The sequence below is a fragment of the Larimichthys crocea genome, chromosome III (genome assembly GCF_000972845.2).
Source record: "Larimichthys crocea isolate SSNF chromosome III, L_crocea_2.0, whole genome shotgun sequence".
NCBI lineage: Eukaryota > Metazoa > Chordata > Actinopteri > Sciaenidae > Larimichthys > Larimichthys crocea.
Genome location: NC_040013.1, coordinates 17,162,553 through 17,184,042, shown reverse-complemented (window position 1 = coordinate 17,184,042; position 21,490 = coordinate 17,162,553). Strand labels below are relative to the sequence as shown.

At 45.1% G+C, this 21,490-nt stretch overlaps 1 protein-coding gene across 9 annotated transcripts in view; it reads right to left on the bottom strand.

Annotated features, from left to right (window-relative positions):
- The window catches only part of zmiz1a (zinc finger, MIZ-type containing 1a), a 99,549-nt gene that overhangs the window by 15,005 nt on the left and 63,054 nt on the right, over positions 1-21,490 (bottom strand). For 5 of the 9 annotated variants that reach the window (XM_019259671.2, XM_019259665.2, XM_019259666.2 and 2 more), the window contains 3 exons: positions 13,875-13,983; positions 11,069-11,182; positions 8,445-8,550 (listed from right to left, as the gene is read on the bottom strand). In XM_019259671.2, coding sequence (XP_019115216.2) covers positions 8,445-8,550; positions 11,069-11,182; positions 13,875-13,943 — 289 coding nt within the window. In that variant the 5' untranslated portion in view covers positions 13,944-13,983. Of the gene's footprint in view, positions 1-2,702; positions 3,139-3,281; positions 3,499-8,444; positions 8,551-11,068; positions 11,183-13,874; positions 13,984-21,490 lie in introns of those variants that run through there. The other 4 variants (XM_019259669.2, XM_019259670.2, XM_027276555.1 and 1 more) reach the window with 2 other exon arrangements.

Genomic DNA, 21,490 nt, shown 5'->3' with positions numbered 1-21,490 from the left:
TCACATGTTCGGTGAGTCAGCGTGTCCTGCTTACTGAACCAAGCCCGGTGGGTCACAACCTTCCACATCTGTATCCGAGAACTGTCACAACACTCATAGTGATCCCTGATATGATCACACGCCCATTTATCCACATCTGAGTCACACTGTCAATATGCACAGCAGCACTCGGAGGCATGTAAAGGCAAACAGGGAAACACACATTGGCACACAGGTATGTGGACATAAGCATCTGTACAAAAACAGAAAGAAAACAGAAAGAAAGAGAGAAGTAAAGTAAATATGGAAACTGAGGTTTCTGTGTTGATGCGTAAACAAACCCAGTCTGTGTCTGGGCTTTGTGAAGATGTGCTCATACAGTAAAGCGCCTCACAAGACTAGGAAGAGCATCCGAGAACAGAAAGCTGTGAATGAAATGCTCTTATCAGCCACGCGCAGCTCCCCACCACTGGAGGGGAACTAGTAAATATCACATGCCTAATTATGACCAGACACACTCGCAACTTCTACAATATGTGTTTCGTCTCACACCGTTGTTCCTCCAATGAAATCATGTGGGTGAAAACCACGATCAGGAATTGTGAGATATCCTGTGGCTGCCTTTTCATAATACAAGACGTTGGTTGATTAGGACGTGGCGAGATTCCTGCTGCGGCGCTTTTTTACAGATGAATTAGTGAGGGAAGATTTGGCCATGAGAAGATGTCAACACACCTCGACTGAAACACTAAACCCATAAGGAAGTGATTTACAAGACTGAAGAATTTTACAAGTGTTTCCTTAAACACATCCTTTCAGGAGTGCTGTATTGCCCGGAGGTGCTGAGAGCTCCACCCTCACTGCTATCAGTGCTTGACATCAGTTTGTCCTACCACAAATTCCATTCTCACTTCTCGAGCAACAAACCTAACACGGCTCTACATGGCTGCTTGCTTTCGGTGGAAGGAGGGAGATGTGTAAAGTGTAAAGCATGGCCATGATTCACAAGAAGAAAAGCAGAAACAGAAAGCACACGTACAGTCAAATGTCATGAATGAGTCACTAAACATCCTGATGGGAAGTTCTCAGTGTGCAGTCGCTGGAGGTCAACAAAGTATATAGAGTAACCGCTTACAAAGCTTCAGAGCCAGAGAGAAAGGAGGAAGGGCGAGAGAGAGAGGAGGCGGTAGGGGGGGGATGGCTGTGTGGGGTTGTGTGTGGTTGAGGATGCAGACGGTTTCAGCAGTTTACACCCTGCTCAGGCTAACAGGAAGTGCTGCAGCCCCACAACGGCTAGTCGGGAAGTCGTGTTGTGTCATAGTATTTTCTACACAGGTCAGAGGAAGATATGCGTTATTGTCTGCAAGAGCCGTTTGCTAATTAAGCTGTCGGTTCTAAGGCTGGATTAAACGCTGATTGAATAGCCTGCAGCAACGTGTTCAACACTTTTATTGCCTGACTGCCCTTTACTCACCCATGTAAAGGAAGTGTTGTTTCTCTTTATGAGACATTTGACAGTAAGAGGTACATTAAATACTTTTAAATGCCAGTGAAAGATTGAAAACAAAAAAAAAAAGCAGGCCTTTTCTGTGCAGTGATCTAACCGCAATGTCCTTCCATGACTACGCTGCCCATCCTCCGCTTCCTCCCCCTTTCTTTCTCTCCTAATGAGTGGACAGGCAGACAGGCTCTGGCTCCGAGCACAGGTCAACAACTTAAAAAAAGAAGCCACACTGGAAAAGTGGGTCATCTTCTCCTGACATAGAAACACACACACACACACACAAACGCACATACACTTGCAGTCTTCACACCAACGTGGATGTGTGTTCCCTTAGGCACCATAAACTGGAAGGAGTTGTTGGTGTGATGCTGTCAGCAGGACTATGTTTACTCTTTACATCAAGGACAATAATGGAAATGTGTCATTATGGAATGCATGTGTGTAATGTCAAATAAACACATGTTTGATCTTTGTCAGAATTAAATTACTCTGCACTCATTCCCCTAACCCTAACTCTAAGCATGACCTGCAACCCCCCCCCTGAAAATAAACCATATTTAAACCCCGCCCCTCATTTTTTAAACTCATGTCCAGCCTTGATACAAGACATAAAAACCAAAACATATCCACAATCTCAGCTGTAACCCTGACCCACAAAGCCACAGAAATACAGCAAAAACTAACTAACAAATCACACTACAAGTGTAAGCCTTTGCACAGTGCGCGCAGACAAAAAACCCACTCAGAATAACCCCATGACAGAACAGCATGTAGGTCAACCTGTGGTCAGCTGATCTGTCCTGATCCTGTCTTGTGTGAGCAGCCAGTCCTTTAGACTACAGTCTCACTGGGACGGCAGACAAGATAGAAGAGCTTATCATTCATGGCCTAATTTACAGCTGCAACAGACACAACAAAGTCACAAGCACAGTTGAAATGCATTTAGACTCTTTAAAAGAGAGCACTACTTCTACTTCAATTACTGCGATCGTATTATTAATTCATTCATTAACATTATCTTAGTCCTAAATCAACTGCTCAATTGGCCTCCGTTAACCCCTGATCCTGCCCCATGCACGCACACACACACGCACACACACACGCACACCAACAATAAACCAAGTAGTTTTGTGCAGAGATACACACATGGACAGCGCGCACACACACACACACACACACACACACACACACACACACACACACACACACACACACTTACCCAGAGCCAAGCAAAGTCCCTGCACATCTCATCTCATTCCCTTCATAGCGCAGAGAAAAGACTCAAGTGTCACAAATGCTCCTGTTCCCGCAGAGGCCAGTGGCAACTCTCAAAGCTTTTGCTGCTTCCAAGCCTCCTGCCTGTGCCTTATCACTCTCACTCTGTGCACATATCCCTTACTCTGCTCACTCTTTCTTTCTTACTTCCTCTCCCCTGTCTTCCTCTCTCTGTTTTTTTTTCTCTCTCTTTTGCTCACTCTCTTTCTCCTCCCTTGCTCTCTGATCTGTCTTTTTCCCTTGTCCGGCGTCTGCACAATGCACATCAATTATTCAGAGGCAGTCTCCCGGTTTCTCGGGCTTATCCAATCAGAACAAGGCTCTGCACTAATGGGCTCCTGCTGTACCTGCTACCGGCTCCAACACACTCTCGAGACAGCAGGGGTGGGGGGGTGGATAGACAGAGGGAGCAGAGGAGACAGCCGAGGAGGAGGGAGGATGAGAGGAAGAGATAAAGACAGCGAGCCGACACAGACAAACAGGAGTAGAGATAGAAAAGGCGAGATATTCCAGTGCTTCTCACCTCTGTCGTGAGGTGCTGTTATTGACGTGCTCAGCCTACTCTGTCTAGAGCTCCATTGCCCTGTTTGTCTAAGCTGCCATGGCACACTTAGACAGTGCACACAGAAACAGACATGCACACGCTCATAATCCAGCAATACGACTGGCATTTGTCAAGAAGGGGTGGGGAAAAAAAAGAAGAAGCAGCAAACAAAACAAACAAAAAACCATGCAAGCTCACATTGCAAACTTGCATACATAGGAGGAGCTTAATGTGCTTGTGCAGGCTGGCTGGAAGCCAATGCATGAGAGAGGAAGTGGAAGGCAGCATGAGATGTAAAGATCAATCTATTTCAAAAGCAGCCGAATAGTAAAGTGAGAGGGATTCTCTGGACAACCTGACAACGTATCTCTGTCTTTATCAGAGGCCACTTTGTAAATCCAACTAACAAGACAGATCAGATGCTAGCAGAATATCTGAGTGCTGGACTGAATTGAGGAAGAGGCGGGTTTAAGGGTGAATCTGAGTTCATGTTCTCTTCGCCTTGCTCCTGACACAACCCAACGTGACAAAAAAAAAGAAAAAAAGAAAAAGAAAACAACAATCTGGATGAATGAACAAGTAAGAGCTTAGCTGTCATTGCTTTTTCTCTTCTTACCAAAATAGTGAGATGCGCCTTTCAGCCAAGAGAGCGGGAAAAGCCCACCGGTCTTGTGACAGCAGAGGGAAGTCGTCTTTCGTGTGGCTTTTGTGTGACAGACAGAGTCAGTCATCAACAGTTTCACAAATATCCCACGCACAATTGAAACACACACAACAAAGGCTTTGTTGGACAGATATATAACTTGAAAAGGGTGTGTCAAAAGCCCCTGGGGGGGGATGATTGGGGGTTGAGTACTGAGGTGCGAGTGCCAGATCAGTCAACCCTGAACAAAAGGAGGATTTAAATCATTTGCTCATCCGGTTTTTTGACAAGAACAAAGTCTTCTGTGTACTGCGTACGATTGCACTGCCGGCTCAGCTGGGATATTACCGAAATGAATTTACTTGCAACTGTGTAAACCAAACCAATTAAGTAGCAAGTGATAGAGGACCCAATCAGCCAGCGGCAGCAAATGTAGCTACCCTAATAAGTATTTCCCCATGAGCTTTATTTCTATAAACTTAATAGTGAAGTTCTGAGGGTAGTTTTGGGTTGCAAAGGGGTTTCATCATCTAAGGCGAACCACTGGAGAGTGTCAGAGGAGAGGCCCGCCTGCTAAAAATAAACCCTGTTTCCTGTTAATAATTCAGCATGCTGCTCTTACTCAGCAGTAATTAAATATAAAAGTCTGTAAGGTTGATTGGGTCAGTAACAAAGGATGCCTACACCTTCCTCTAGTTCTACACACACAGCTCAAAGATGGAAAGAAAGACGGGGTGAGAAAATCAATCAAGTGAAAGTAAATTGAGACAGATAAGTGGAAGACATGTCAGATTGTTGTAGGCCAAAAGGAAGAGGGAGGGAGGGAGGGGGAGAGAGAGAGAGAGAGAGAGAGAGAGAGAGAGAGAGGCACTCACAATGGGAGGGCTTATTTCCAGTTATTCATTCTCTTGCAGTGTTTGCTGAATTATGGGAGTTATGAGTAGGTGATGTGTGTGCGTGTGTGTTTCACAGGACACAGGGTCAGTTACGGCCACACCCTGGAAGTTTTCTGTCACTGTTGACACAGCAGAGCGTCTGTTTTCCTGATGTGAAGCGCCAGAACGGCCCGTGAGCACGCACCGTTGGCCGAGTGTTGACAATTCTGCACTTCTGCTGGAACAATTTCTTCAGACGTGAGTGGGTGGGGGGATTTATCAACCAACCAGAACAAAGAGATACTTTTTTTTTTTGTTGTGTTCCAACAGTCATTCTTAATCAGCAGAAGAAGAGAAACTAACACCCAAAAAAAAAAAACCATCAAAGACAGTAATCACTTGTGCAGATAAAGGGGATCTTTAAAATCACCTGGTCTTTTACCACAAGTTTGAGCTTCAACTCCTGTGTGAATTCTGATGATGCCCACATAAATTACTGAATCATTATTTCTTTTGGGCAAAGACAAGGAGGTACAACAAGCAGCAACCTGCGTGGACTTAAACATTAAAAGAACATAGTGATCATTCCAGGGAGCAGCTAGCTTTAATCTAGAGCGTGTCAAGTCATGTTGAAAACACCAATACACAGTCACACTTCACGTTTTACTTTCATCTAATTAAAACGAGGCGACAGCGTCAAGTAGAGGAGGCGACGAAAGTGGCAAACTTGTCGTGAAAAAAATGATTCGGTGGGTTTATTGTAACAGCTTATGCTTCATAAACAAAGAGAAGGAAATGCTATGAGTGTGGTGACAGATTCACTGAGGAAGGAAACGGTATAATCCTTGATAGATTATGTGGCTAATCTCATTTGTTGTCTGCTGGAGTTTACTATAGCCAACAGCCTGGAGTCTATATTGGCTGTGTGTGTTTGTAGGGCAGCAGCACACCTATTTTCTGATGAAGCTCTGAGTTGGGTGTCTGCATGTGGCTACGAATTATTACGAGGAAAACATAAAACAACTCGAGGAAGGCTTTAAAAAAAATGGGGATTTTAAAAAAAGGATTTGAAAAGGAAGCAGTGACCCTCGAGTATAACAAAAAAAATAAAAATAAATAAAAGTGTTTTTTATGAAACAGTGAATTAAATGTAACACCGCTGGCTGCTAACTGTGTTAAAGCTGTGTATCCTCGCTGGCTCTGAGAGTTAATAGTGCTAATGCTAGCTCGCCTAACAGCAGATAAGTCTCTTCACGGGCTGATTCCAGATTAGAGCAACACACTAATCCCCCAGGCCTCACTGCAGGGTCACAATCTCCAGACAGCTCATCAGCAGCAGTCTGCTGTTGATGAAAAATCTCTCTCGCTTTACTCGACAGGTCTCACAGGGCAGCAGTTTGTACTTTTATATATGTCGGGAAGTGAGTGCAAATTTAAGCTTTTGGAGTTTGTTCATGGGGGGCCACTGAGGACTTTGTTGTTGTTGTTAGATCACCTAGTCTTTGCACTCTGCAGCAGTGAGCGGTTTCTAGTCGTAGCGAGAAACACACGCGTCAACTTAATTTTGCAACAACTCAAGTCAAACTGGAAAAAAAACAAAAAAAAAACAAGGCTAGCAATAATTGCTTTATCAATTTCCTCTTTAACTGATGCTCTAAAAGAAAGCATCAGTGTGATTGATCCAGTCTTAAGAGTCTGCATCTTCCCTCCCCGGAGGAGAGCATCTCAGACTCCTTGGCCCTCGTTCTGGGCTCTCAGGTGTCAGATCTGCGGCCCTCTGTCGCCATGCAGGCTGTCAGATGATTGTGCTTGGGCTGCACAATTAAGACACACATCCATGCATGCACACACACACACACAGACACACACAGACACGCAGACAAATATGATCACACAGACAGAGCTGACGGAGAAGTAGCAGCCAAATGCTTCTCTCGTTGAGTGCAAACATGCATCTCTTAGTCCAAGCGGGCATCACGTCTCTTCTGTCGCCCTCCCGTCTGCTTTCTCAGACAGACGTCCTTGCGAGGGAGGTAAGACGGATGCTCGGTGAGTAAGATCTGCCCTGAGTCACATCTGCCTCCCACCCCTGACAGCCGGGCCTGCCTCGTTTGATGACTGGCCGCATCATATCTCCACCATCCCCACCCGCGCCACCACCCCGCATAATTACACTACAGTTCCCATTTGTCCGCTGTGCATAAACAGCTCTTCCTGAAACCCAGTGCTGTCTTCTATTAGATCCCAGAACCATCAGCAGGCCTGAGGATGATTCTGACTGTCAGTCGGGCCCAGACAGCCAGCCAGTCCGGGCCATGCCTGGACAACAATCACATTATCCCAACACAGGAACACAGACAGAGAGAGAAACACAGCAATCAATATTGTACACTGACGTCTGTCTGACCACTTAAGTTCCTCCCAACAAGACTCTTCCCACCGCAGCTGAAAGAGGATATTCAGCTCAAGCAAATGTTCATATCATAGGACCATGTGAGGGAAAAAAAACAAAAAATGCGGATTACTGATACATTTCTGCATATTCAGTTGCAACACATTGCAGCTCGAATGAGGAATTATGGGATAAGATTTCATAGCGCTACTGTCAGTACTGTCACTGCAGTTCCTGTTATGAAACAGTGACATATTCGGCCTGTCAGAAAAACAAAGAAATCAGACAGTTTAATCAAAATATTTGACTCTCACTACTAACACTTATGTAACTGCCGAACAAAGGTTTATCTGTGTTCTGACTGGCTGGCTACGGCTTTGTCAGGTCTCTGTCAGGCAGGAGTGAGTGGTCCAACACACATCAGCAACACCTCCCCAGCCATCCATCTCTCCCTCTTTCTGTCTCTCTCTCTCTCCCTCTCTCCCTCTCCTGCCTCTGCACATTTCACTTTGACAAATGTACAAGAACAGGCCGCTCCTGCAGGACTGTGGGAGGCGGGGAAGGGAAGTATGGATCAGGGGGAGAATTAAATTTGATAGATAAATGTCCGAGGGTAGCGTTACTGCTCGCTCTCTCTTCATGTGTGTGTGTGTGTGTGTGTGCAAGGACTGCACATACAAGCATGCGGAAAAAGACTGTTGAGTAGACCGTTTTTGTGAGGCTACCACCCGGACAGCTCATCTCAATAGCACATTAATGTTTAATGGGGACTAAAAATATCTGACATTAGAATGCTCTATGGGCTTTTTGTATGATGTCTGTGGATGTAGGCGTTTGTAGAAGTCAAATATTTCCAAACCACAGATTCATGGTGACTTTAACAGACACGTATTTGTATTTCAAAATAAAGTGTCTTTTTGTATAATTATGAGATTCTCTGCGTCTTGCTGACAAAACATCCTAATAACCTTTATATAGTGCTCAAAACATAATAAGCAGCTACGCTGTGCATTCATGGCCTGAGCCTGAATAATGAATCATTTCTGACTGGATCATGACTTTAAGCCATTCAGCGATTTGTTTTAATTGTTTTATTTCATGAAAAAGTGAATAACTGTAGCATGAAGAACAACGAGCGCTGTACCCTCCGCTGTCTTGCAAGTCAACAGCAGTAAATGGGATGATGTATGAGCATGCATCTGCTGGCATTTTAGTAAAGTGGTGGGTCTTACCTGCAGACTTGGGAGTGAATTTGTCCCTGTTGGCGGCGCACACAGCCAGCAACCTGTAGCCCAGGTCCAAGTCAAACCCCTGCTGAGCAGCGACGCGACTCACCACCTGGAGGACGAGCAATGGGTTGTGAGTACAGCTGCTGTCTGCCAGGTTCTCTGTTTTTTAATCATTACATCATCACTATAATAAACCATAAGGTGTTTATCTGCCTCACGAGTATAAAAAGCTAAAAAAATTGTGTTAATATTTGGAGCCTCTGCTATCATTTAACTTAATCTGACTTCAGATGGATTCACACATACATACAAACACAGACACAGTGAGATTAATGTGGAGCCTGCAGTCTGGAATGCTCTACTGATCCACAGTCAGAACCGAGTCTGATGACTGCATCAACCTCCAAGAGAGGTGAGAGAGCCAAACCACAGTCGCTTTCTTGCATTACGAGCAGAGTCTCTGAAAGGTTATCCTCAAACAAGGCCGCTATGGCCCTAAAGTGAACGGTTTGTCTTCTGACGAAAGGTTGTCAGTTTAATTACTCAAAAGAAGCAGCAAAATGTGGAAATAATATGTGAACAAAGGTTAAAAAAAACTCCTTTTTTCCCCCTCCAATTTGGAGAAGAAGCAGTCCCCAGCTGGAAGATTTGAATAATCCTTTTATGTTAATGACTTCAAAAAGAGGTTCAACATTTATGGGACACGAAGCAGGAGCCACGCAGACTCTAATGTAATGTTAAAGGGGGATGCTGAGTGACGTTAAACAGGACTCAGGAGACAGGGGTAAATCATTATTAGAAGGGAAACCCCTTTGCTTTTATCTGCTAACAGATGACTACTCCTCTGCTCCCCCCCCGACCTCAAAACACACATTACCGTTAACAAGGTCAGCTGGGGTGCCTTTTAGAGAGCCAACATAACAGCTAGAGGTGATCATAAAGTGCCTTTGCCACAGGTAATATGGCTGCTTGAGTGTTGTAGGAATAGCTAAGGAAATTATGTCAATAAATAAAGTTTATTTGATTGTTTTAATCAAGAGGTTGTAACGTACAATTCTACCGCTCGAGGAAAGCACGTTGCATTTATTGGAAGCTGTTTATGAGACATGAAAATGTAATTTCAGGGATAAATACACAACATAATCTATTCAACCCGACCGTATTACGCAAACGATGACGATCCTGACAAAAGGGACAAATCATGTTGTTGTCAGTCGTTTAATTTCCTGCGCGCGTGTGTGTGTGAGTGAGTCTGCCCAACAGTTTGTGCGAGGCAGGCAGCCAGCTACAGAGGCTAGGATGGATTCAACGCGGATTTAACAGTGTTTCACCTCATAAGCCTTTTTTCAGCTTAATCTCCCTCTGACGATGTACATCCAGACCCATATTCCTGTCAATATGGAAGCAGCACTGGAAGAAGTGCTGCCGGAGGATTACCGGGTCATTCAAATCTTTGTTTATCTATTTGCTGGAGGAGAAAAAAAAGAATCGTTTTCGTAGTTTATATCTGTGATGTGTGTGTGAAAGACCGAAATAAGTGGGCGATTGTAGAAAACTGAGGGACTAGAGGCAGAAATAACACAGATGTCTGCATCCACTGACTTCACTCATGCTCTCGATGCAGCATGCATAAAGAAACACAAGCAAAAAAAGCACACAAGAGCTAATAGTGCAGCACTGACAGCTCAGTTATGTCATCTTTTTTACTGGCTCACCAGAGATCAGAGGATGACCTCCGCATGAACAATATGCCGGAGGGAATAGGCGTCTCCACAATGGAAATAGATGTCTTCGAATTTCAATTCAGCGCTCTCAGAAAGCATATATAACGAGTGAGGTAGCGTCATGGAGACAAAATCCCTGGAAGAGCACGCAGACTTGTTGCACGCTGTAATTTTCCAGATAAGAAGCCGTTCGCTCGCCGAGTCTGATGAAACAATTTAGCTGATAGAAACAGCCCCATGCTGAGAGGGATCTCAGTGGTGGGCTCCATTGTATGGCTCTTTATCAGCCTTTAAGAGGCTTTTGTTGTGATTTACACATTAATGAGCATTTATCTGTTTGCTCACGCTACCACTTCAGCCGAGGACAACGTTCCTTCAGAGTTTTCAAAGACTTGATCTCAGCGATAAACGTGTGTAAACATTCAATTCTCTGCTCTGAAGCCTTTTTCGCACATGTGACTGTGTATGCATGTAAGTATGTGTGTTTTTTTGGGTGAGTGTTTTCACACAAGAAACTGTGCTCTCTGGCCCTGTGCCCAAATCGATGAACAGTAGCTGGTGAACTGAAAGGCCGTAGCCAGAGGTGACTGACTACCCGCAGTCCTGTTCAAGCCTCTTTTTTGCATGTGTGTGTGTGTGTGTGCACAAAATGTTGAGAAGTGGTGTGTGACAAGGACTTTAACCTGTGTCACTAGCCCCCTGACAGCCTGAGCAACTGCCTTAGATGACTGCTGGAACTATTTTTACTCAGACTTGTAAGAATATCAGGATAGAAGCCTCAGAAGTGGACTCATTGTTTTTGTTTTTTTCCCTAACTATCCAAAATTCTAATTATTGTTTTGCTCGTGTCTCCTAAAAAGTACCTGAAAAACACAACGAAAACCATAATTAGTGTTTGCGTACCGTCAGACATCCCATGAGACTTTGCTCGAAAGGTCGCTGGAAGGCCCGGGGATCTCCGCACCAGTCGAGCAGCTCTGTGGCTGCTGAGTGGAAGTTGGCCGGGTTCTGTAAGTGCTGCGCAAACACAGAGAAAGGAGACGGCCGTTAGAAACAATGGGAAATAATGAGCGTTTTTTTTTTTTTTTTTTTTTTTATACAAATTGGAAAAACACTGAAACCAAAATCGTTTTGCAGCCTTGCGCTCTCCCTCCAAACTGCCTTGATTTAATGTCTTGTGTTTCGGCGCAACCCTGTGAGGACCTTGACTCCTTCCAATATACGCCCACTCAGGGCTCTGCTGCATTGTGGGAAGAAGATCACACCCATATCAACAATGATGCCAGTGTTTCCTGTTAATCTCTCTTGGCAACACCCAGCCCTCACCCCCATGACCCACACAGCAACCAAATCTTTCCCTCCAGTCCACCCCCTCTCTCTCTCTCTCTCTTCCCCTCATTCATTGCCTGTTTTCAGAATGTAACAGAGCCTCGGCACCAGAAGTCCACTGGCTGCCTTGGCTGTTCACAAAGAAAACAACCTTGGTCCTGGCAGCTATGTGTGCAGACTCAATACGTGCCGTTGGTGTGTTGTCTAATCTCTTTCAGTCTCTGTCTGTCTCTCTCGCCTGTTCACTGAGGCCTGAAACAGTTGAGTCTTTTCTTCCCAGTGTCTGAAGGCTACTCAGGCTGGCAGGACACAATAAGCGGTTTTAAAATTGGGCTCCCTTTCTTCACGGCTCAGGAGGTTAATAGCTCTGAAACGGCGCAGAGCTGCAGCTTGTTCAGTCGGCGAGATTGAGCCCACTTGAAAGCGTTTATTATTCTCATCTGGAGCTGAAGCATTTTGTTTTGTGTGTTCTTGCAGAGAAGGTAGAACTATTGTCTTTAGGGGGCAGCAGAGGTGAGCGTTTTGTGAAAGGGCAGCTTTCTCTCTGCGGTTTGTGACAAAAGGGGCTGTTCGGTGCAAACGAGGCCTAACATGTCAGGCCGGGTACCCGCCCCGCAGAGAAAATCTCTGAGGGCATCCAATGATATCATGAGCTTCAAGAGAGGCCTTGAGTGACTCATCTATTTTGATGTAAAGATTAGCCATTATAGAGTTAGCTGTGGACTCTCGCAGGGGTTTGACTGATGATGAAGAGAAAGGCAAAGGGAGAGAGCGAGAGATGCTCTTGTTGAGTGAGAGGGAGGAGAAGAGCCTGTTCTGGATGAGTGATATAATCTGGCATTATTGCTGCTTGATGGGAGGCGTATCAGCCTCCAGCGCGAGAGGAATCAGAACTAGCACAGCAGGGGCTGTCTGTCTAGATCTGAACTCACAGCTCCTCCTGCTTGCAGCACCGACTCTGCCTGACAACCCCGACTCTGGCGTGAGGGGGAGGACAACGGAGTGAAATAGCTCCGCCGAGTTTTGAGAGGAGGATGGGGCCTGAGCTGTTCTTGTTGTTGTTGTTGTTGCCTTTCAGGGTTGGATGAGGACAAGAACGGGGAGGCAGAAAAAAAGGGGGGGACCGAGCTACAGCAGCAGAGGCGGCGGCGGCGATGATGATGGGGTTTGAGCGGACAAAGAGCCAGACGTTTGACAGACTGTCCTCTGCGAGATGATGGACTGACTTACCTCTTTTCAGGATAGCCATGCATCAGGCTCTTCAGTGACTACCTGGCTGCATGAACAGCATAACACCTGGCTCCGTGCCAACCGGCTTCCCCCAAACCAAAACAACACCCAGAGCCGCCACGAGCTCAGAGCTCACTGACTAACTCGCTGCCTTTGAAGCCGGAGTTCTTTTACAGCCAGAGCTGAGGAGTATATAAAGACCAAACTACAATTAGTGCGTTTATTAACTTAGACATTTTAACTCGGTCTATTTAGGGCTTATCAGTGACGTTTGGGAAAATAACTTTTTTTGCGAAGTGAGTTGTGTCAACGGCACCAAATTCTACTCATTTGTCAAAATTTTGACGTCATTCTCACGAGGCATTAAAAGCCTGTTTAGATAAAAGGTCATTGTAGTGGCTGCTCAGGAGTTTAGGTGGGGGGTGCGATGTAAGGGGGGGGAGAAAGGGATATGTCACCTCATAATCGCGAGCTCAAAGGCCTATCATTCACCGATTCACTGTAAGGGATGGTGTCACATGGATGTTGGGAGATATAAAGGATCACACCCACATAGCATAAACAAATAAGCCCACAGCCTGCCAGCCTGCCAGCCAGCCAGCCAGCCAGTGACTTCTTGTAGACTATTAATCACAGGCAGAGGCGGTAGCCCTGGGTTATGTCTGTCTGTTTGACTGTGTCTTTCTATCTGTATCTGTCTGCGAGGAAGTCTTCTGAAAAAACTGGCAGTCAAGGAAGCATTTAAGTAAAACCACAACAAGGGCGGGCATACGTCAAGAGTCAGGAACGTGATGTAAGGGAGCACAGGACCAGGGGGAGGGAGGCGGGAGGATGTTGCTCGTCTCTTTGAAGTCTCTTCTTGTGTTCACTGCCAAATTTGCCTCTCTCTCTCTCTCTCCCTCTCTCCCTCTCTCTCTCTCTCTCTCTCTCTTTCTCTATGACCCTGTGCAACATGATCTGTGTGACTGGGGCTAATGGCCAGAAAAACTGATGCCCATATAAGGTGCTGAAAGGAGAAAGGAGTGTAGCGAAGGGAGTTAATGCAGATTCTCGTGTCTTTACCTCTAAAAAATCCACGTCTACATAGTGCACAGAGAGATAAGTTAACGGACGGCTAACAGGATGACACCCACGGGTCTTTTATACACACCTGTTTGATGCACTGCAGCCTGTCATTGGTCTGCTGGATGTGCCGGTCCATTGATGGTAACGTGTTCATCTTGATGTCTCTACCGGGACGCCATTAAAAGTCCTTTAGTCTGCAGAAGAAGATGGGGGGAGAGGTACATCTGTTAAAACAAGTTGGGTTTTTTTTTAATATCAGGTGAAGCAGCCTATGAAACTCAAACGAGCATTTTAGTAGCTTGACAAACTCTCAAACAGCGAAGCCAACTTGTTTTTGCACTGACTCATCGAAAGGCTTTGATTTGCCTCGAGAGTGTTTTTGTGTGTGTTTCGTTTGGCAAATGCATGAAACTGAGATGTTCCATGGCAGCGCCGTTAACAACCAACAGAAATCTGACCAAACTGAAAGAAAACTTTATTGCTTTATGTTACCTGTGGGAGGAAAATCTAACACCGCGACCCGGATAGGACGTCAAACTGCTAGCTCTCTTTTAAAAAGAAGCAAACCTCACAGTCGAGGTTAACTTCTAATTTATTCCCGCGTCTAACAGCAGATGATAACATTTCTGTGCGCATCTTGTGTTCTGATCCAACAGTGAGCAACTACAACAACTAGAACTGCTCCGACCGACTCAGAGGCTGGATTAATAGACATCGTGCTGCTTTCGCGAGGCCTCCGTCCCTCACCATCCCTCTGTGTTTATCTCCATCAGTGTTGGTCCGCCTCACATTCCTCCACACAAAAGCCGAACTGAGAAACCACAGGTGGGAGGAGGAAGAGAGAGAGAGAGAGAGAGAGAGAGAGAGAGAGAGGGAAGGGGGGGCTGGCCTCTAGAAAGCTGCTCAGTACTGATAAAGGGTCCCCAAAGATCCCCCGCTGTGACAAACAGAGCGAGAGAACGAATACGATGGAAGCACAGTGCTCAGCTTTGGAGTTTTTGCTCAGTCTGGTGGGCTTATCTTAGAAAGAGTATTGCGAGTAGGCACACTCTTCTTCCTCTCCTGCACACACACACACACACACTTAAGAGCATGTAAACACAAAAGCTTGAATTCTTCACTTTGATTAAGCGTAAAAAGGTAAAACTTCAAAGGAACACCTTGAGAATAAGAGTGTATTACTAATCCTCTGAGCTTAAGTATTACCAGAGTAGAATTACCTGGAGTGCACTTGCACAAAGTCTTAAACATCAGTGGATACATTGCTGGCATGAGTAAGGGGGAATTCTGGAGCAAATGTGGTCAAATGGTGGGTGGCAAAACAACTCTTGTCAGGTTACATGGATGTGATGCTGGTGAAGTTACTGACTGTCTGTGAAAAAGTCCCTAAAAACAGCCCTGCAGGGGCACAAAGCCACTCTGACCGCGCATAATACGACCAGAACTTTGGGTGGCCTAATTCTGCTGTGCTGTGTCTCCCAGTTTCCAGCAGATGTCTCCCTCTCCTGCTGCTAACCAGCATGTCTCTTTCACACACTTACACCGGGAGCAAGTGGTCCAGAGAGGGCTCCTTTAAGCCTTGACAAGTGCTACAAATCCCCTTCAGCAGCCAGGCAGCTCCACGGACCGCTAACAGGGCACACTCCAAACCCAGCGCTGGCCGTCTGACCTTGTGGCTATTGATTAACTGTTTCTCCTCCAGCTCCCCTTCCTGCTGTCCCAACACACATCGCAGCCAAGACCGAGGAGGGAGGGAGGGAGGAAGGTTGGAGAGGGAGGGGGGTTGAGAAATCTGCCTCTTTTACCCAATAATCTCTCCTTTTTTCCCCCCACTTCTTCACAAACACACATACACACACACACACACACACACACACACACACCCCTCCTCCTCCCACAAACAGGCAGTGCTTTTGTGAGTCAATGAAAAGACGGGCCCTCGGGTTCTGAAAGGAAAATGAAGTGAGGTGAAAATGCAACTGGCGGGCCAGGAGCTGTTCAAGTCGGTAGCGTTGTAACTGAGATTTTTTTTTTTTTTAAAGTCCATCCACCTGACTGACTGACTGACTGACTTGACTGACTGTCCAGGCAGACGACCACACCCCCTGTTCAGAGCAAAAAATGTGTTGCATAACAGACGATGCTTCAGTGGAAACTTAGCCGAAGTCCTCCTTCTGCCCCGCGTTCTGACCCCTCCCTGTTTACTATCAAAATAAAACTGTAATCTGTCAAGTCATCACAGGAAGGGAAACAAGTAGCAGAATGTTGACAGCTCTGCTTCTACTTCTCCACAGATTGACTGACTACAGCTGGACCGGAGAGAAAAAAAAAAACTGGTAGCAGTGTGTGATTTCTCTCCTGTTATCCAGATTTCTAGTTTCCATTTTAGACTTTTTTTGGACTGCCGCTCTAGCTATTTGAGCATGCACACACACTGAAGACGGGCCCGGCTTAATCTTTATTGTCTTCCAAACATCTTAATCAGCTCCACTCAGCACTGCTTACCAGAGGTGCAAAGCAAAGGATTACACATCCAATTATGCTGTATGCATATTACAACATCGCTTTAAACAGCAGTGGGAGGATGCAGCTATGAATCAGAGCCGAGTAACAAACCACAAATAATAACAACATCCCATGAAGCTTCTGTTTCTTTCTGTCGCTGTCTCAAAACACACACACACAGTCTCACTTTTTTTTTTTTTTTTTTTTTTCCCCCTCCTCCTCCTCCTCCTCCTCATTCTCTCTTTCCTGAGCAAAAACAAGCTGGGGGAAGTGGGGCCAGAAATAAGTGCTTAGAAACAAAAGCAAAGTAATATGAAAAGCAGTGGAGTATGGCAGGAAGGGGGCAAGAAGGGCCAGGCTCAGTGGGAGAGAGAGACAGAGAGAAGAAGAAGAAGAAGAAGAAGAAGAAGAAGAAGAAAGAAAAAAGAGACAGTGTTGAAATTATCTCTTCATTATCAGCAGCACACACACACACACACACACACGATCACTCATAGCATGAGTGATTTCTCATTTCAGACAAATGACTACCACCTTTGTCAAGTGCAGCTTGCTTTGTGAATGTGATCGGCCGGTGGGGGTTGCATGGAAACGGCTAGCTTAACACTGAACACTGTGCTGGAGATATATATATATATACATACATACACAGATAAAATCATAAAACATTTAATTTAATTTAATTCAAAATACTTTCTATTTCTTTCTGTGTCTCTTAGGGGATAATGTGAGTTAAGTGAATTTGCAAAGTACAGAGAAAACTCATAGATATAAGAACAGTGTGTGAAATTTAGGGAGCTCTGTTTATAGAATATGACAGAAGTTGTACATAATCACCTGAAAAGAATATTTTGAACCTTGGTCCTCTGTGTTAAACCACCACGTTTTCAGAGAACCTGCCGTGCACACGTTTCTCGTCCACTCTTGTTTCTCCTTCACGCTAAGGAAAGAGAGATCGAGGCAAGGAGGCCGCAGTCTGCAGCTACACCGCACGATGCCACAAAGTCAGTACTACACACTGGTTCTTTTAAGGACAGTGACCGATCCACAGGCACATGATGTCAAAAGGTGTGAAAAGTGGACTACTACCAAACTGCTGCAGCTGTTTACAAGTCTAACCAAACAGTTGTTCTGTTTGATCATCAAAAACACATTCTTGATATAATCAGCTTATACATAGTTGAGATATGTTGCACTTTTCGAGAATTCGCTCCGACCGTGCAAAGGAGCAACCACGCATTTGGTTCTTAATCATAAGCCAGAAAAGAAATGAAAAGTGTGCACACAAGAACAAACTCTGCATCTGTGTAAAACAAAACCTTCAGTAACTTACTTTGTTGGCTTTGAGTTACGTTTTGCTCAGAATCGTTTATTTAAACAACAGAAAATGAGTGCGCCGATCATCAGAATATCATCAGAATATGATCCTGCTCCAAGCTGATAAACAGCGATACGAAATTACCAGCAAGTCCTGCAGCCACATGAAAGCTTTGTGTGACGAGGCGGACACACTGTAGTGTTTTCTTAATATTGTCTACTATGTTTTGTGAGTTTGAACTATGCTGTGGTTTGAATGGGTTTCAGAAGCCCCGGAGGAAGAAGAAGGATATTCTATGCATAAAGGATTTTCAGTCGAAGTTAAATAATTATGGGTTTGCATGAAATACTATTGAAAATAACATCTTTGGCAGCGTTTTAATGCTTAATCTTCTCGTCTCTGACGTAGGTAGAGGGCAGTGCTCAGCAGTATAAAAAGGGATGACTGGGTGAAGTCTGGCCAGAGATCATCTTCATTATTCAGCGAGAGTCTGGAAAAGGAGAACATAACTATAAGTCCTGCTCTCTGGACACAGCGGGGGACCTTCTCTCCTCCTCCTCCTCCTCCTCCTCCCTCTTGTCCACAGTTATACGGCCACAGCTTTCCTTTCTCTCAGTGCCATGTGCTTTTTGCTCCCCTTTTTCTATAGCCCTCAGACATCATTAGAGCCACCCAGCATGCGACTCCTTTCCACCACCTTCTATTTTCCGTTCTATCATTTTCCTCTCCCCCCGTCCCTCATATCTCAACCCTCCTGCCACTCTTCCTTCCTCCCTCCCTCCCTCCTCTCTCCTTCCTGGGGCCCCCGTGCGGGAGCTGCCATAACAGGAGGTGGAATGGATTCATTTGCTCTAATGTGGTTTGGGCTGCAGCGTGGCACGGCACAGAGCGACACTTTCTCCCAGCGCACAGAGCTTCTCTCTCTCTCTCTCTGTCTGCAGTTCATGTGTTTTCAAACAGGCCAATCAACACCACTCAGCTGTGCTGGCCTCTCTCTCCAGCTCCCTCCCACAATCTCTGCTCTCAGTGTGTGTCTGTAAAAAGCCACCAGCCCTCTCTCTCTCTCACACACACACACACACACACACACTATTATCTCTAGTGGCAAACTCCCATAGCCAGACAGTTTTTTGCTCTCATTGCCTTTATTTCCTCCACTCTGTCCTCAGCTTCTTCGTTTCTTCGCAAACCTACCTCCAACATCACATTTCTGTCGTTCTGGCTTGTTTTATTCTTTGTATTATTTTGCTAATCCTCTCCTCCACTAATCTCTTTCCTCCCTCTCCTTCGCCTTACCAGTGAAGCCAGCTATTGGGCATATCGCTCCCTCCGGCCTTTATAAAATTCAACCCCTCTAACACGGCATCAGAACCACACAGCATCTATAAAAAAAAATAAAAAAATTGAAATGACTTGTCCCCAGGGTGGAAAAAAAATAAGCTCTAAATGTTGCTGTTTGTTTATCTTCTGTTTTAATGTGACAACCACAGGAGCACCGGGCAGCTATGTGACACCCAACACTGCAATGCAAACAGCTGTGATGTGAGGATATGTGAGCCGCTCTGTTGCCGTCTATAAATATGGAACTTCAGTTGTGGAGTATTGCAGGTATGCGCCACCAGATACCCCCAGGAGCAGCCGATTATTTCACCACTCAACGTGTGAGATCAGAAAAGGAGCAACGTGTACTAAGAGGTGCCCCCTCTTTTAGCCAAAGCTGCACATTTGGGTTTCAGCAAGGGATTGGCAACATTGCACGATGTCAATATTGAAATATTTGCAACTGAATACGCTGATATCAGTAGCATGACGGTATTTTGGGATTGATTATTGTTAAGATACTTGCGCTCACAGGATATTAAGACAGCATCTGACCGTTATTTTCACAGTCAATTAATCAATTAGTCTAGAACATTCCTCGCCTTGCAGCGCGTCTACAAGTTGTCAAGACCGATGGCGTTACATTGAAGAAGACACAAAAAAAAGCAAACAAACCCTTGTATTTTCTTGTCTTTTTATGGATGAAATTATTGTCACTGACCTTCCCTCAGGATTCGGAGGAAACCAAAAACAGATAAAAGAGGAGTGAACATTAGACAATGGCTAAAACTCAGTGCTAAAACTGTGTCTGCTGTTTGTGTAAATAAGCATAACTTTCTGCAATTTATAATATGATGTCCAACCTTGATTTCATGCCGTTGTCCATGATTGTGTGTGAGGTGAGAAAGAAGTCAGGCACGTCAATTCCTGTCACTTTTCATGTCAACAACCAAGTGCTGTGCAAGTGATGTTTTAATGAAGAGACTGTATGAAAATATGCACCATAATTCCCTTTTTTTTCCAACAACATCACGTCTCCCCATCTCTGTGACAGCTCGTTGGGTTCCAGCGTGACCGCCCCAAACAACAACACTTCATTATATGACACGTCGTACAAACTAGTTCTGTCCAACCGTAACCCAACAGCTCAAGCTCGACCACATTATAACCATCGTGAAAACCTCAGTCGTGGCCTCGTCACATGCTGTATCATTGCACAATATTTGATTAAAAAAACACTATTCTTGAGGCTCTACGCCACTCTTTATTTATGCTTTGTCTTTCTTTTATATTTATGTGTGAGGACGCACGCTGGCGCGCGCGCTCGTGTTTTTTGTTTTTATCGTCTCGAGTGCATTAATCGGGAAAGGCCATCTATCTAACCATGAGATGCAAAATCAGGTCATCCATGAGCAGAACGGAGCTTGAGCGTCACATGATGAATGAATGAACTCCTTATTCCATAGAATGTTCCAGTTGCTGAGGACTATAAATACCAGCTGGGGAAGATTGTATGTCCTGGCTGCCACATACGATTTTCCACTGTCTTGAAAGGCAAGATTTCTATCACTCGTGATGCACAAGCGATGAAGCAAGTGTGTGTGGAGGAAACACAAGGACGACGTGTAGCCTTTTGTAACTGCAATAGGCCAATCCACAGGCCTGCCTGAAATACTGAGCCCTTTCAGTTCAAGTGTGCATAAATCTCATAAGCTTTATTAAGTGCAATAACACCAGTGTAGTATTTTTAAAGTGAATATGAGAGAAGAGATGGGGAGAGGAGAGAGTGGAGAGAGAGGAAAGTGATTGACAGTACAGTCTGACAGCCTTGTGTAAAGCTAACCTTATGGGCCTGACTCCAGCAGAGCTGTTAGCTCACACACCGCCCCCTGTGACTGCTGAATGGGTAAACTGACAAATTCCATGTCCTTCGGTTTCAGCACCAGCAAACTGCTGACCCAAATGCAATTAAACAACATCCACTGGGGTGAGTGTAACACATCCAACGTTAACGGCAGCATATGAATGTGCATGTGATAGTCTATGTGAGGAGAGAGTGATGAAGTGTGTGCAGGAAAGAGAAACGGAGAGACAGGGGCAGAGAGTGAGACTTACAAAGAGTGAGTGTGATTCAATCTGCTCAGTAAGCCATGAAATGGTATTGGTGTCATTAGGGAGAGCAAAAATATATCTGTGCCAGTCTGCCCTCCACTCCCCTTGTCTTTGACACTCCAAAAGCACAATCCTTACTAAAAAAGCAGTCAGCCCTGCTCTCTCTCTCTGCACTCGGTGGAACAAAACGTCCTACAGTGCTGCAGCTCCTGCAGAACAACCTTTATTTCCTGCCTCTGATCTGTCTTGGGACGACTGCAATAAACCGATTCTTAAGCAATTTACAATTAGAAAAACATGCCGTCATCCGTGTGAAATGATACACACAGCACGGTCAGCGCAGAAGAGAACGTGCCATTTATCAAAAGACCTCAAATAAATCTTTTTTCAGGTCATAAGTGATGAGAAAAAAAATAAATAAAAAAGAAATCACAGCCTTGCTTATT